This window comes from Brienomyrus brachyistius, chromosome 11 (assembly GCF_023856365.1).
Source record: "Brienomyrus brachyistius isolate T26 chromosome 11, BBRACH_0.4, whole genome shotgun sequence".
Lineage (NCBI taxonomy): Eukaryota > Metazoa > Chordata > Actinopteri > Osteoglossiformes > Mormyridae > Brienomyrus > Brienomyrus brachyistius.
In genome coordinates, this window is record NC_064543.1 from 1,300,994 (window position 1) to 1,317,818 (window position 16,825).

The window sequence follows — 16,825 nt, forward strand, 5'->3', positions numbered from 1 at the left end:
GGACAGGGGCTACACACAACACACATCTCTGCCATGACATCCACCTTCAGCCAGAAAAGAATACAGGAAGTTCTGAATAAGTGGGAGGCTGAATGGAGACCCCTTACTGTGCGCCGGCAAGGTCATCTCCACGAGCTACTGTTTCCAAAAACAATACCATCTGATGTACAACAGATGCAGACCGAAAGGTCAGTACTAACCTGCAGCAAGTTCTTGGCTTGCAAAACCACAAGATTACCTCCCCCCTCCCACCACCACCACACACTAAACTAGTCTGCAGCTCTGTGGGGACGATGTCACATAATAATCCTGACACATTGGACATGGCCTAAAATGCATCTTCTCCCATGGCCTCCAGATCGGCGATGACTGAACCCAAATGAGCTTAAACACGGACGTGTACATCTGTAGATACCTATGAGCTGCCCATCTGTCCCCCCCCACCCGCGCACACACACTCAACCTTAACCTTAACCTTAACCATAAGTAACTAACCAAAATACAAGACTTTTGGCACTTTTACTTTTTTGATTGCATTCAGAAGAAGTGTCCCCACAAGTAAAGAATTTTCAGGTTTTATCACACTTTGGGGAAATTCTGGTCCCCAAATGTGATCTATGCAAACCCACACACATACACAGATGCACACACACACAGATGCACACACACACACACCCACACCCACACAAATACATACAGCACAGAGATAATTCTACAGTGCATTCCTGTCACTGTCGTATCACTGCCCATTTTTCACAGGGATCAAAGACAGTCAGCACGGTTCATTTAAACCAACATAAGCACATCTATACTGGGCTGTTTTGCTCCAGATATAAATTCCTGACACATGTCCGACGGATAAACAAAAATCGCAAAAAAAAAATCGTCCTTAGGGTAAACAACTAACTTTACACTGACCAAGGGGAAGATAGGCAAAATCATGGACATGCGCTGTCTGAAACTAAGCCTCAAAACATAAGCGGCATTAGACACTGCAGAGGAACGCTCCCTCCAAAGGCCCCTGACTGAAGCGACGCGCACTGCAGCCCTGGGTCGGTATAGTCGAGGTCCTTGGGGCAGGGTTAGCACTAACAGTCATTCCCAGTGTGAGAGATTTGGAAAATATCAGCCTGCAGAATGTTGGTAATGGCTTCATCTCCTCCGTATTCTGGCACAGTTTAGCATGGAAAAAATGAAACTCCCCCTGCACTGGGCCAAGGTCTCCCGGCTCTGGCTGCTGCTGAATTCCGCTCAGCTCAACCATGAGCAGCCAGAACATCCTTCTCAGAAATCCGTCTCGATATGTGAAGATCTTGCATCCCACGTGTGACACTGACTATGTGATCACTCAGCATTCAGATCTGCAGCAGTAGCAGAGTCCTTTGAAAAAAGCAGAGCTGCATCATTCCAGTTTTTTTTTTTTTTTTTTTGCTGAAATTATTTTGCAGCCTGGTCAGTTTACTATAGATAAATTAAAATTACTATAGAGAAACTAAATACCAGGGCAAAGGGAGAGAGCTGCAAGGAAGGAGAGGTAGGTGTGAGGGAGAGAGCTGCAAGGAAGGAGAGGTAGGTGTGAGGGAGAGAGCTGCAAGGAAGGAGAGGTAGGTGTGAGGGAGAGAGCTGCAAGGAAGGAGAGGTAGGTGTGAGGGAGAGAGCTGCAAGGAAGGAGAGGTAGGTGTGAGGGAGAGAGCTGCAAGGAAGGAGAGGTAGGTGTGAGGGAGAGAGCTGCAAGGAAGGAGAGGTAGGTGTGAGTGAGAGAGCTGCAAGGAAGGAGAGGTAGGTGTGAGGGAGAGAGCTGCAAGGAAGGAGAGGTAGGTGTGAGGGAGAGAGCTGTAAGGAAGGAGAGGTAGGTGTGAGGGAGAGAGCTTAACTCATACTTCTATTTAAAAGCCCCACTCATTTGTATAAGGTAATGTCTCCGAGTCTCCACCACAGAACCCAAACAGCCCCAAAAAGACGAGAGGCTGGTGCATGACTGCATGGCAGATAATCAGATCATTAAAAACAATCATTCTCAATATTAAATTTATGCTTTTTTGGATCTATTTAATTTATCCATGTCTGATGTCGAACATGAGGATCTATATAAATTCAGCTAAAATGAAATAATTATATTTACTTTGTAATTTTGGTTTAAGAATTTTAAGTCACTCAAGCCAACAATTCTTTTAAGTGCCTCCTAAGTCAAGCTGAACTTTGCTAAGATCACGCAATAAATTTGCGGGGTTTTAGGGCTGCTTTTATGAAGGGGCTTAAATATTTCATGAACATGACGGATGATTTCCTTTCAGTCTTAACCTGAAGCCATCAGAGTTCATGTTTTCAGTGCCCTGCAGTGTGTGTGCAGCACAGAAAACCAGCCTGCATGCCAGCGCATTATACAAAGGACTGCCCGCTGTATTCCAGCGCATTATACAAAGGACTGCCCGCTGTATTCCAGCGCATTATACAAAGGACTGCCCGCTGTATTCCAGCGCATTATACAAAGGACTGCCCGCTGTATTCCAGCGCATTATACAAAGGACTGCCCGCTGTATTCCAGTGCATTATACAAAGGACTGCCCGCTGTATTCCAGTGCATGCTTGTGCAGTAAGATGATGCTGGGTCTTACACACACACACACACACACACACACACTCACACTCACACACACACACACACACACACACACACACACACACACACACACACACACACCCAACACACACACACTCAGGTTTGTAATTATATCTTTGTGGGGACTCTCCATTCACTTCTATGGGGAAAACCCTAATCCCAACGTGACAATTTTAACCCCCACCCAGCCCTAACTTTAACCATAAGTAACCAAACGAAATACAAGACTTATGGCATTTTAAATTTTTTGATTACATTCACAGATCCTTGTGGGGACTACAAAAATGGTCCCCACAATGTCAAAATAAGTTTTTATTACATTTTGGGGGACATTTGGTTCCCACAATGTAATATAAACATAATCCACACACACACACACACACACACCTGAGCCTGAGACCTCATGAAGGGCGAGCTGATGTTACACATTCTCTCGTTCCTCTTCCTGCCCTCACCACGACACTCAATCTTGATGTCAGAGTTGTCCTGGAAGAGAAACAGTAAGATAAATCTATCACATCTCCTCCTTCTCTGCTTCCCACGTCCATTAGGCATACAGTAAAACATGAATAAAAGTCTGTGGAAGAAGACAGCTGAACCTGGAAGTGGGTAGAAGAAATCTGCCATTTTTCTTTGGTTTCATAAAAGCAATTTAAATGAAAAATATAAGAGACCACAACTAAAAGCAGTGAAAATAGTCCATCCAATGGCGCATCAAATCTCTAGAAGTTGTCATCTAAAAGCAGGACAGTCAGTGAGTCCTGGCCTGGATCTGATCGTAAGCAACAAGCCATGCAGGGCAGCTCTGCCTGACATAACCACTCAGCTCCCGTCCGGTCACCGACCTCCTGGCCGGCCTCTATCCCCAGCTCCCTACCTTAACTATCAGGCTGGAGAAGCGCAGATTGGGGCTGTAGGAGATGTTGAGGTGGGCGTTGTAGGCATTTTCTCCTCGGTTCTCCAGACGCACCTCCATCAGCATCTTCCTGCGTGTCCCCTCCACCATCCGCTCAGACCCCCTCGTTGCCGACAGCTGCCGGCAGATGGCCGCTCTGGAGCGAACCGCTTGCCCACAGAACTGCCTGCAGGACAGTGGAAATGTCATGTCCCTCAGGAGTCAGGGAGTCCTGCATGTGTCACATGCTCATTTTATTCACATTCCCTTAACACAGTGCATCAGGGGCCATGGATGCCCGGCAGATTTTGAGGGCTCAATATTTTATAGGGGCCCCAAAATGTACCATTGGAGGCCCCCACTGAGCAAAATTCATCTACAATGGGACTTGTTTTTCCTGAGATTGAAAATGGCAGAGGGGCGGCATGGTGGTGCAGTGGTTAGCACTGTTGCCTCACACCTCTGGGACCCGGGTTCGAGTCTCCGCCTGGATTACATGTGTGCGGAGTTTGCATGTTCTCCCCATGTCGTCGTGGGGTTTCCTCCGGGTACTCCGGTTTCCCCCCACAGTCCGAAAACATGCTGAGGCTAATTGGAGTTGCTAAATTGCCCATAGGAGTGCATGCGTGAGTGAATGGTGTGTGAGTGTGCCCTGCGATGGGCTGGCCCCCCATCCTGGGTTGTTCCCTGCCTCGTGCCCATTGCTTCCGGGATAGGCTCCGGACCCCCCGCGACCCAGTAGGATAAGCGGTTTGGACAATGGATGGATGGATGGATGAAAATGGCAGTCCAAGCAAAGGGGTGTGCGGCTGTTTATGGGAGCGGGGTGTGGCTGTTTGTGGGAGTGTGGGGGGAGGTGTGGCTGTTTGTGGGAGTGTGGGGGGGCGTGTGGCTGTTTATGGGAGTGTGGGCGGGCGTGTGGCTGTTTATGGAAGTGTGGGGGGGCGTGTGGCTGTTTATGGGAGTGTGGGGGGGTGTGTAGCTGCTTATTGGAGTGAGGGGCATGTGCATGTGGTTTGCTGTGGTTTCAGGGTGGACAAGACCAACCTGCTGTCCAAGAGGTCAGACTGACTCTGCAGCACGAGGTCGGGAATGCAGTGGTCATCGTCATCGCAGCCATTCCAGTAGGGCAGCTAAATGAATCATACACAAAAAAATTATATTATTGCTTTTGCAAGGCATTGATGGAATCTGGACTTAACCAGATTACGGTCTCTTTAGTTACTATAGCCTCATAAACAAACAGGGAGAAACCGACTGGAAAACCATGCAGCGTGATCACGCTATGGGTCTGACGGAATGGCAGAGGCTGGGAAGCAAGCCCGTCACCTCAGTCCTGACTGTGGTTGGCCAGCCATCATCCAGCATGGGGCCCACATGCAGGTCCTGAAGACCGACTTCCACCGTAAAAACTATGGGGCGGACATAGTCTGTCGACTCCTGCAGCAAGCAGATCAAACATGAAGTGAGCTCCTCTAAAAACACAAAACAACCTTGAGACATGAAGAGATTCCCCATGTGAACCCTGCTGCTCCTCACCGGTGCACACACACAGCAGCGCAGACACGTGGTCACGCTGCAGAAATGCACGACGGCCTCTGGAGACTCTAAGGGAGACTGAGAAGCTCAGTGACCTGGTCCATGGCTACTCACCAAGACGTGAAAGTAGACGTGTTCACAGGAATCCATCCCGGGGAGTAAGCTGATGTTTCGAGATTGATGCTTCTCGCTGTCGTCCAGCACAGCCCTCGGAGTATAGCGTCGCTCCTCGATGGAGGTGCTGTAAGTCAGCGCTAAAAGAAACCACAGAAAAGGCAAGCAGCTCTATTCTGTGAAATGCAAACTGTCCCTGCATCTGTACACAAAGACCTACAAGCAAAGCATGGAAGATCCCAAGAGAGATAAAACAGATGATGGTTATAATGAGAATCCCCAACAGCTGTAGCTGAGCAGTCGCTCCTGCCACATCCGTATCTGTGACAATGACGTTTTCCTTTACCTTTAATAGTACGTCTGCAACAAATGATCAGTTGGCCCCCTAATGAAGGAGATTGTTTTTGTGGGCATCTTCTTCTGCTCAAACTCGCCAGATCAAGTTGAGACTGATACAGTAACAGCAGCTTGTATGTCTCTTCCATCCTCCTTCTTATACACATCACTTACAGTTCGGTGTTCATAGACAGAGGATTATTTTTATCATAAAGGGAGTCTAGGCGCCTTTATCCAAGAGATCTGCACTGGCCAGCAGATGCATGCGACCTATCGTCAAAGGGAAAGCTGAGACACGATGTCTGCCTACATCTTCTATTCATGATCTCAGTAAATGTCTGTTGCTCCTGTGACCTGTCAGGCACCAGGCTAGAAAAAGACGAAGTTAAGGGCAGACAGAGATAAGACAGGGTTTCATCCTTTGGCTCAAGATAAATCTTTGCTAAGCATTCCAAAGGCGGATGTGTTATAGGGTATTAAGCAGACTCCCCAGCTCACCACTTTACAAAAGAAGGATCCCATTATATGAGGGTTAGCTGTAGACTTTCTGCTCCAACACATCTGATTAGGATTCGGGGTCGACGCATCAGCAGGGTTATTCAACAGGCAGGGGGGTTATTCAACAGGCAGCGGGGTTATTCAACAGGCAGCGGGGTTATTCAACAGACAGTGGGGTTATTCAACAGACAGCGGGGTTATTCAACAGGCAGCGGGGTTATTCAACAGACAGGGGGGTTATTCAACAGACAGGGGGGTTATTCAACAGGCAGGGGGGTTATTCAACAGGCAGCGGGGTTATTCAACAGGCAGCGGGGTCTGTCGCCACGCTTCACTGTCCCACTTCACTCCTTGTCTCTCTCCCCATCTCTCCCTATCCAACTCCACATTTCCCCACATCTCTCCCCATCACTCTCCACGTTTTTTAGAATTTAGTGATTAGTTGTCATTGTTGACACACCACGGTGCACAAAAAACGAAATGCGTCCTCTGCATTTAACCCATATGTGACAATGTGACACAGCAGGGGGCAGCTAATTCAGCGCCCGGGGAGCAGGGCTTGGGGGCGGTACCTTGTTGGTCAAGGATTCAAACCTGCAATCTTTCAATTACACGTGCGCTTCCCTAACCATTAATTCCCTCCCTGTCTGACTCCCTGTTTTTCTCTCTGTCTCACTCCTCATCTCACCCCATTTCTCTCCCCATCACCCTCCACCTTTCATTCTCTGTCTCACTCCCCATCTCTCTCCGTATTTCACTACCCATCTGACATGCTTTACACGGTGGACCTACTGAAGGCTGCTTGGGGTCACCAGGTTCATTGGAAAAATACACAGCACCGTGCGCCACCCCCCAGGCCTGAAACTGGAGCTCTGTTTCCCATTCAGCACAATAGACTGTGGTCTGGCAAGGTCAGGTGGTGGGTGGGCTGCTGCCGGTGCCCCCCCTTGTGCTGAGGGGTGTATGCCTGTCTGGGGTGGGTCCAGGCTTCGTCTACTGAGCATAAAGACTGTGGCATTCCATGGATGCTCTACACCATGGGCAGCAGCCCAAGCTCTCTGCTCAAGTAGCATACGGTCACCAGCATCAACATTACAAACATCTGTCCTCCTGGACAGTTTTCAGTATTGCCTTTAATGTCCAAATTACAGAAATATTGTATAAACTGTATTTAACTACTGTGCTCTAGGGGGATTATTTGAAAGAGTTATAATACTGTTATATTATAGTAATGGTCTTATTAGCAGGAGATGTGTATAAATGAGTTCTCTCTCCAAAACAGAAGGTGTGTTGAACCTGAAGAGATGAATGGTGTTTGGGGCGGCCTGTCTTTCCTTGAGCCATAATTTGTTTTCAGGGTTTTTAGGCGACTTTGACTGTGCTAAAGCAGCACTTCGTAAAGCCCTAAAAGCCAATTTAGATCTGCAGTCAATTCAAGGCTCTGCAAGCGACTGGCGAGAGCTACTTACCGACTTCCTTTGTTGGCAGAATTGGTGTTCTGGCCGTCACATTGAGGCACACGATGGCTGACATGCAGCTGACCTCCCTGCCCCCTCTGCGGCAATCCTTGTTGAATATGTTAATCTTGGAGGGTTCGAAACGGACGTTGGCATAAATGCGCACAACACTGCGAGACCTGCGGGCAGATTGCACGTCACTGCGACGGGACCACAACGGCTCAGGTTACGTCTGGATTTCTTCCGGCTGCATAAATCTAGGTTTGCAGCCATGGAGCCTGACATTAGACTTTTGTATTGATTTGATTTGACTCCATGTGTAGATGATCTCATGAATGAAAAGCAGATAAAACATCCATTCTTTTGGGAAAAAATACTTCAAAGGGAACTTAATGTTTCGTTTTGTATCAAGTCAACAGGTTACTCTTATACAACTTAAATGTCAATGAAAAAGCTTTTAATGTACCGATATTTGATCTTTTTACTTTCTCTTGTTTCTTCTACGATAACGTTTTCATGCCAATCAAATCCTCCTGTGCCTTGTTCTCGCAATAAAAAAGTAACATCTGTTCTGGCACACGCAATTATGTCCAGATTCCTTTTTTCCAGGAAATTTCTTGAGCTCCCTGGAGGCTACAGCCGGACATACAGTAAGAAGACGTACATATGAATGTGGTGACCACATATGTAGGGGGCTTTGGGATGGTCTACATACCAGAGGAGCACAACCGCCCCTATGGAGCCCACCGTCAAGTCCACCAGCCCATCCTCATTCAGGTCCATCTTCCCATGGATGCTACAGCCAAAGTACTGGAGGCCAGGAGAAAGATCAGCCCCAGCAATCCTCTGAAAGAAAGGAAAACGAATAGAGAAAGAAGAAAAAGCGACAGAAGAGAATAAGCATCATACCTCGATGTCTTCAAACCTGTTTACGAAAACATACACACACATTTCAGTGAACTGCCGTCATGTTCACCAGTGTTACCTGCTTGTAGTTCTGCGGTATCCTGTTATCCTGACCGAAAAAGACGTAGATCGCCCCCCGATGGTCGTCCTCAAGAGGTGCACCCACCACCACCTCGCTGTACTGGTCCCCATTGAGGTCTGGGATGGGGCTCAGCGCCGAGCCAAAGCGAGAATTCTGCCCCCTGTCCAGAACCTCGAGGGCCCCATCTAAGATGAACTGAAGCTAAGAGGGGAGAGAGACAGTGAGCACAGACAGAAGAAAATGCCGAAGCAAATGTACATTTAATTTCTAATCAGTGTAAGACATTTTCATGCATTTCATGCAGTTTGAACAAACCTGTATAATTGAATTAAAGTACATAAAATAGGGGCACTTTTTTCATGTTCATACTCAGCCTGCTGTAGGCCGTGTGTATATTAGGAATACAGGATTTCTGAGACTGCTGAGGAAAATTAAAACCAGAATTAATGAAGGATGTCATCTGGCGCTGGGACACGCCCCTCGGACCCACTTTGTCTGGGATCCGACATTTTTCCTTCCATCTGTAAAGTACTGCCTCTAAAGTCTTATTATACATTAATATGGTTACAATTACCATTTCAATTACTTTAATAGACTATGAATGCAAGTGTACGCAGTGTTTGATAGACTATGAATATACTCACACGCACAATTTTATTTTTTAAAAACCGACTAATGACAAGTCATAATTAACAGGAATGTCTCATAATTAACAACAAAGTCCTTTTAAAAGTATGAGGAACACAATGTAATGCGTTCATGAAGCTTTGATGGAACTCTAACGACCAAAGCTAAGCTCTGAGATCATTCAGCATTTACATCCAGCGACGCCGTTCAGATACACTCTGAGGCACGAGCACGAGGAGGTCTGTGCCTGTAACACAAGGCTGGGCGGGGAGGGGCAAACCCTGATGGTAGGGGGCTATCTGACCCACCCCACTGCAGGCACCCAGAGGGATGGAACAGCTACAAGGGCATTATGCTGACAACTCAGCCCTACTATTTTTGTTGCCTGTGTCCATTTCTTGTTAACTGCATCTCACACGTGAGCTAATCCCCCCCCCATCATGCTAGACAGATTCACCCATCCTACTGGGGACAGAAAGCCCACTGTGTGTCCCCAAAATGCATGTGCACGTACTGCAGTCAGGCTGCATCCCTGATCCTAATCAATGGAATCAACTGGTCATTTAATTATAACATAAGAATGTCTAGTAAGATCATGACCTTTGCTTCGGCGTCTTTATAGTACTGTGTGGTGTTTCAGTTACACAAAGTACTTTTGCAAACTAATTTTGCAGAAAAACAGTAAAAACTGAAAAGAAAAGAATATCCATGGTAAAAGAGACCGAATTAAAAGTGATAAAACACAGAATCCCAGAAGCAAAGACCGATCTGCAGTCTACTTTCCAGCTAGACTCTCATATCCCATCCCAGTCCTTCTCCCTCCCCCAGCTGCACCCAAAGGAAATATGATTTCTGACCTCTGTCAACACGAAGGCTGCCCATGTAATGGCAAGATCTAATGATCAAAGCAAAAATGTGACTGCTGAATATTTTAGGGAAAAGTTCTGCTGCTGATCCTCAACCTTGCGAAGTCAGCAGGAAAATATCTGGGGTTTCCAAGACCATCATCCTTCCTATGAGTCAATGTGCAAACGAGAGTCCGGCGTCCGACGGCCGACGCTCGTCTCTTCCACTCGCCCGTCACCTCGATGTGCAGAAATCTGCTGTTTCTGAAAGAGGGACGTGCTGGTGCAGCATCAGGGTGAAGGATTTTAGGCAGACAGGACGGGAAGCTTGCAGGTCAAACTCAGCCACAACCAGCAGGTGGCGTCACTGGTGTTTTGTGGATGGAGCCTAGCTGGGCAAGCAGTGCGGGGCGGCACCCCCCCCCCCCAGTACAAGCCAGACCACATCAGGACCCCTAGGCGGGGTGGTAATGGCGGTGGTGGGGTCCAGGGTCTTCTCAGCCTGGGGGCTGTCGATCATGTGTGTCACATAGCCTTCCCGTCAGCTGTACTACAGCTGGGGGGGGCCACTCATAAAAGCTGTGGGAGGGGGCCAGGCCAGCCACACAGGCCCGCACCGACCGGGGACTTCTCACCCTCACTCCTACAGTTTCCATGTATTTGGAGCTTTCATGCGGAACCTGTGCATAATTATTCCTGGGGGTGTGGGTGAATGTTTTCCTATTGAGTTCATCGAGCCCTTTGCATCTAATGAACAAAGTCTGGCCCAAATATTTGCTCCCCCATTTGATGAGTGTGACAGCAGGTGCCCGATGTCTGCCTGCATTCCACCTATCGGGGGGAGCGGAGCAGAACAGCGGGGCAGGAAGTGTGGGGGGCAGCGACGGCCCTGGGGGATGGAGTAACATTTTCCAGTGGTTAGGTTAAATAAAAAGGTGGTTATTCCTGTGTGCACCTGGGACTGGGAGGTATGGAAAAATATTTTACCACGATAATTGTATTATATCACTCGAAATCGATAATTATCACGATGTCATTCGTGTCTTTGGCTCCGTTTTGTCTTAAATTCCCTCAGGATTTCCCTTAAGCGGCTGCAATTCACTAAAGTTACATTTCGGTTTGCAGTGCTTTCAACTTGTCGTCTTTTTTCATGCTCTGATAATGGAAATAGAAACTTTTTTGTCATCAGGTGTGACCCTAAAGGAGACTGAGGAGACTGACAGACACCCCACCCATCATGTCTTTAACAGGATCAACATCGAAAAATAACATGCGGTGTCCCGTTTTGAGCCAATATGGAATGCAGTTTGTTCCGATATGCCGTGATTTTCACCAAGATGTCCGGTGTTGAGCACTGGTCTGTGACTGTAAGCGCTTGCATGCTGTATGACCTACTGGACGGTGATATGTCAGGTGCTGAAAGAAGTTTGCAGTGTTACACAGTACATAGTACACAGCAGCAGACTGTGGAGTCAGACTTTAAATCGCAAAAGTCCTGCCACATCATCGACATCTTTTACATTATTGATCCACAATATCTCACTCTTTAAAGATGCTGCGTGTGCTGAGCTGTCGCCTTCTACAGCGACACAGTTTCCTCTGTGGAAGTGCTCACCACCATCCGTTACTCACACGTGTCATCAAAGCCACAGCGTGTAGCGTGTTCCGCTAACTCAACCAACCTTGCTGTGCGCTTGTTGGCCATAGGTTGTCTGTTTTCAAGACACGATATGATTGGCAGGAATTGCGTTGCTTTAGGCGATGTGATCGGCTGATGTGTGCCACCGAGCAATGTTCCTTATCGGCAGTTTATCAGTGTTGCTCATCATCTTATCATTTAAATTTCAGGTAAGTCTCTATATCGTTTCCGTAGCCCAGCCCTAGGCGGACCCCCCCTTTCACACCAGCACCCACCTGCTCCGTCATCCTGTAGATGTAGACCTTGCCTCGCTCCCAGCCCCCACCAAAGTACATGGGAGCTGCTACCAGGAGATGGTCTGTCACCCCGTCTGCGTTGATGTCCACCGGTGTCATCTCACTCCCGAAGTAGGAGCCGATCTGCAGGAACCGCAAAGCACGTGTAGAAGCACAGGTGGCAGAAGAGAACTCCCACTGCAATCTGTTCACGGCTCCAGGCCTTGTTTGCGTTTTTCCCGTTTCTGATCCCATAAAACATCCCAGCTTTCCCGAGTCCCGGCACAGGTGGCTCAGATTCTGGCTCCACAAAAACGGTAAATCCTCCTTTTTTGTCTTTAGTGTAAACAATCAATTTGCCCAAAGAATGCAGCTGCTGCCCTTTTATACGACACAGTTGTTTACCCGTTTTTAAATACCTAGTTATCCTGTTTTGATTTAGAGAGACAGATGTGTAGCACATGGGCCCTGTAATGGGGGCACCGGGGGGGGGGCATGGGGTCTAGACTGTCATGATGTCACTCAAATGTTGCACATGTGTGTGGGGGAAAGGCCAATGAACAGCATAAAGCGGTTAGCGGTGGGGGGGGGTCTCTAGTCAGTACAGGTTAAAGTGGCAGCTTTCATCCACTGGGTCCTTCCAAACCATGGTGTGAGACTAAGCGTACCGAGCCTGGGCGTGTAACGGGGATTAGCATCCCTTAGACTGAACCACTGGCTTAACGTGTACAGATGGGCGACTTGCTGGGCCTGGCTGTGCTTACCTGTGTGTGTAAATGTGCGTGTGTATGTCTGCATAAAGTGGGAGGGTACAGATTCAGCAACGGTGAATTAAGGTTAATTAGCCTGAATCACGGGCTTCAAATATAAAAGATCTGGTTGTGTGGACCTGTGTGTCCATGGCTGCACTCCAGTGTGTGAGGGACGGCGCCCCCCCCCCAGGCCGTACCTGCTGCCCCTTCAGCGAGTGCAGGATGGTTAGGTTGCCGTTGTTGGTCAGGGAGAAGATGATGACTTTGCCTGTGTGGTTGAAGCGGGGGGCTCCTGCCACATAGAGCCGCCCGCTGCTCACAGACATCACCGACGTCACCATGTAACCTGTGGGCACAGGCAGGGCTTCATGCCTGTCACGTGACCGTCTGGCATTTCCCAGCCTCCCATTTCTCTGTGCAGGACCACTCAGGGTCCAAAGAGACGCTTATTCCACCTCTTAGGGGGCTTAGATTCCGCTTCCACGCTGTCCTGTGAATATTCTTTAACAGATCATGTAAATTTATTTTGTAAGAAAAGCGTTTGAAGCTCCTTCTGTCTGACTGCACTGCCAGTTCATCAAAGACCATGCATGCATTTAAAGCTCTGGCCAGGGGTCCCGCTCCGTCGCATGCATGCATTTAAAGCTCTGGCCAGGGGTCCCGCTCCGTCGCATGCATGCATTTAAAGCTCTGGCCAGGGGTCCCGCTCCGTCGCATGCATGCATTTAAAGCTCTGGCCAGGGGTCCCGCTCCGTCGCATGCATGCGGCTCACAGCGCTTCTGACAGGCTTTGGGTTCCCCCGGGAGCAAACTCACGCTTCCTTAACAAGGCAGAGGGAACTGAAAACCAAGAGGCAGGAAGATGCAGGGGCTGGGAGGTGGTTTTTTGAGAGGGGGGGACAGGGGGAGACAGCACCACAGCACCAGACCACAGCGCAGTGACCATGTAGAGAGACCAGGCGGTAGTGATGGATCGCCCACCAGCGCTACGCGTTTGTCGCAAAATCGACCTCAATATCCACCAATAACTATCAGCTCTGTGAAGCTGTGCATCCCATCATCAGAGATCTATCCTGAAACTTAATCCAATGCATTTTCCATAACCTCCTGCACAGAGTGACGATGAGTCTCGGTTCTATCCCAGGATGCACTGGGCCTGGGGAATGGAGGTAGCCTGTCTGGGGTGGCTCTCGTGCAATTTAATTAAGGTATTCTGAACAAGTAACTAAATATTAAAAAGAGCATGAGGATGTGAATATACTTTAGAGCTTCAAAACTCCGGCAAGCTTTCTAAAGTCAGGTTGTTGCCTGAACAGACATTCAAACGCTGGTCTGGATCTTACCCAAGTAAGCGGCGTGGTTCTTCAGCTCCTCAGGAAACTCCTTCTGGTAGGAGGATTTTGGGGGCACCACCTTCCCCATGCGGGTCTCCTTTAGCACAGCTCCATTCCAGTCATAGGCCCCCACTGCGCCCACTAAAATCCCATCCTGCAGGGGCAACACACAGACATGACAAGAGCTCAAAGCCCAGAGCCGCGGCGGCAACAGGGACCCGGGAGGAACCGACAGGCATCACACAGACATGACAAGAGCTCAAAGCCCAGAGCTGCAGTGGGAACAGGGACCCGGAAGGAACCGACAGGCAACACACAGACATGACAAGAGCTCAAAGCGCAGAGCTGCAGTGGCAACAGGGACCCGGAAGGAACCGACAGGCAACACACAGACATGACAAGAGCTCAAAGCGCAGAGCTGCAGTGGCAACAGGGACCCGGAAGGAACCGACAGGCAACACACAGACATGACAAGAGCTCAAAGCGCAGAGCTGCAGTGGCAACAGGGACCCGGAAGGAACCGACAGGCAACACACAGACATGACAAGAGCTCAAAGCGCAGAGCTGCAGTGGCAACAGGGACCCGGAAGGAACCGACAGGCAACACACAGACATGACAAGAGCTCAAAGCGCAGAGCTGCAGTGGCAACAGGGACCCGGAAGGAACCAACAAGCAACACATCAGGACTTCTGCTTTGGCAGGATGTCCAGAGACAGCTGAAAGCAGCTCACTCCAAAACTCAAGTAATTAACATCTATTTTCCCAAATGGAATGTACAAAAGGTGTTACACGGTTTCACTCCTTAAGAGTACAAACAGAATAAGCCATGATGAAAATCACAGCCTCCACTGAGTGCAGTGCTAACAGTGCTAACAGGACTCTCTCTGGAGATGCAGACATATTTGAAAGCCTGGCAAATACAGCCAGACTTTGAGTTCATGGGCCCCCAAAGGAAGCAGTGCAATATGCTTAACGAGGCTCCGCATGTGCAGAGGCATCACGCAGAGCCGGCCGCAGCGGTCGCTCATGCACGGTCAGGTCCGGGGAGACTGCAGCGCGAGAGCGGGGCCGCCCACACATGCCGGACGCGTTCTGGCACTCTCCGCGGCGCCAATTGATGGCCCATTGCCAGATACGACAGAGCTGCACTCAAATATTCCCTCAACGCGGAGCCACTGTGGAAACATTTCACAAAGCGAAAAACCAGAGAAAAGCCAGCCGAGGACGACATCATTAGTGCTTACAATCTGGTAACTTTACAGGGAGCTGTATCAGGTCTGGCAAACACGGGGGCCTGTACACCAAATGGCCCCACATTAGGGCAAATCAGCTAATCAGTAATGTTCATGTTTCCAAGAAAAAAGACTTTTTAGAAAATGGGCACGTGAAGGCAGTGTTAATCTTGCAGAGACCTGGATATATTGTACGCAACAGTCAAGGACACTGGATTATGGAATCAGGAATATTGTTGGAAAACAGGTACAAAGCCTGAAGCTCTTCGTGGCTGTAAAGGAACCAAAAAAGGCCACACAGGCCTCGCAACAGCCACAGTATTCAGTCTGTGTGGAATTTCAGCAAAGCCTTCAAATGAAAGCAAATTGCGGTGAAGCAAAAGTGAAGAGACCCGTCGACAGACATCATGGCCAATTATGATTCCGAAGCGCGTGACAAACGATAAGCAGCCCTGCCACTGTGTCTGCCGGACAGAGCGTGACGGTAACAGAAATAAATCAGACCTGCAGGCGGAACAGTGAGAACCTCGGAACCTCGATGGGTGTTAGAGGAAAGACAAACTGGAAAATCCTTCCTTCAGCAAAACCATATGTGCTCACAAGGCAGTTATTCCTGCTCTGGAATATTTCCCAAGATTCTCCCTGCAATGCTCAGACGGCCTTTATTGAAATAGCTGCATCCGTGCGTTTCCACAATCCAGACGAGTCCAGTTACCGTTTAAAGGACATTCATTTTCCTGAAGTTATATAATAAATACAATCACATTATATCATATTTACACGTTATATGGATGAATCAGGCTGAAATATAAATATCAAAGGATTTGTGTTAATAAAAATGGCAAAAATGAAATATATCGGTTCAAAACAGAGAATGGGGGTACTGTGGCCACGTTTAGAAAATTGTGTTTATATGTGACCAGGGTGTGTCTTACATGCAGAAAATACTATATTCTGCTATGCAATACAGAGCTCAGTCTACTTCCCTGCAACAAGTCAGCCTCCAAATTAGTTTATTTACAAACACTGATGAGAAAAGCACACCCCTGGTTTGGCAAGTGAGGGGTCTTGGGAAACACATCTTTCCTTTCAGAAGAAACCAAAATGTGGTGTAGGGGGGTGCGGGGGGGGGGGGGAGGTGTCATGTAACCTCAGTTTGCAGTAACTGTACCCAAAGCCCAGAGGGGAACGGCACCGACAGGGAACGGAAACATGTAAACGGAGCCGGGGCCGTGGAGCGGCTGCGGGGGGAGGACCGGAGAAACTCACCTCCACAACGTGAGAGGAGAAGCCCGCCTGGGACATCTGGAGGCCAAACGTCTCATTTTGGTTGGTTCCTGTAGGCGGGGGAACGGCAAGAGAATACAAAGCGAGTCCTCCGGCATGGCTGGCATTAATAAGAGCCACACGTGGGCATGCAGAGCACCTCCCAGCCCGGCACCGCAGACCAGTACCTTCCAGACTAAAAATCCTGTTTCCCAGGGCATCAACGATGTCTTTCAGCGCAGATTCATCTGTCACATTGAAGAAATGCTTGTCGTCAGGGTCACTAGCGATGTACTTAATCTCATTCAGGAAGGTCTCCGGGTTGATGCCACGTCGGTTGTAGTATCCCAGCACCTGGCGGGGGGGGGGGGGGGGGGGGGTATTTTAAAGCTTCTGCATTGGCTGAG

At 48.8% G+C, this 16,825-nt stretch overlaps 1 protein-coding gene across 2 annotated transcripts in view; it reads right to left on the minus strand.

The window, feature by feature from the left end:
• Nucleotides 1–16,825, minus strand: part of LOC125751357 (integrin alpha-11-like) — a 40,857-nt gene that overhangs the window by 4,092 nt on the left and 19,940 nt on the right. For both annotated transcript variants that reach the window (XM_049030048.1, XM_049030049.1), the window contains exons 9-21: nt 16,607–16,772; nt 16,422–16,489; nt 13,929–14,073; nt 12,783–12,931; nt 11,834–11,977; nt 8,445–8,648; nt 8,175–8,305; nt 7,472–7,638; nt 5,169–5,308; nt 4,845–4,955; nt 4,563–4,648; nt 3,498–3,702; nt 3,008–3,106 (exon numbers count right to left, since the gene is read on the minus strand). In XM_049030048.1, the coding sequence (XP_048886005.1) occupies nt 3,008–3,106; nt 3,498–3,702; nt 4,563–4,648; nt 4,845–4,955; nt 5,169–5,308; nt 7,472–7,638; nt 8,175–8,305; nt 8,445–8,648; nt 11,834–11,977; nt 12,783–12,931; nt 13,929–14,073; nt 16,422–16,489; nt 16,607–16,772 (1,815 nt within the window). The remainder of the gene's footprint in view (nt 1–3,007; nt 3,107–3,497; nt 3,703–4,562; nt 4,649–4,844; nt 4,956–5,168; nt 5,309–7,471; nt 7,639–8,174; nt 8,306–8,444; nt 8,649–11,833; nt 11,978–12,782; nt 12,932–13,928; nt 14,074–16,421; nt 16,490–16,606; nt 16,773–16,825) is intronic.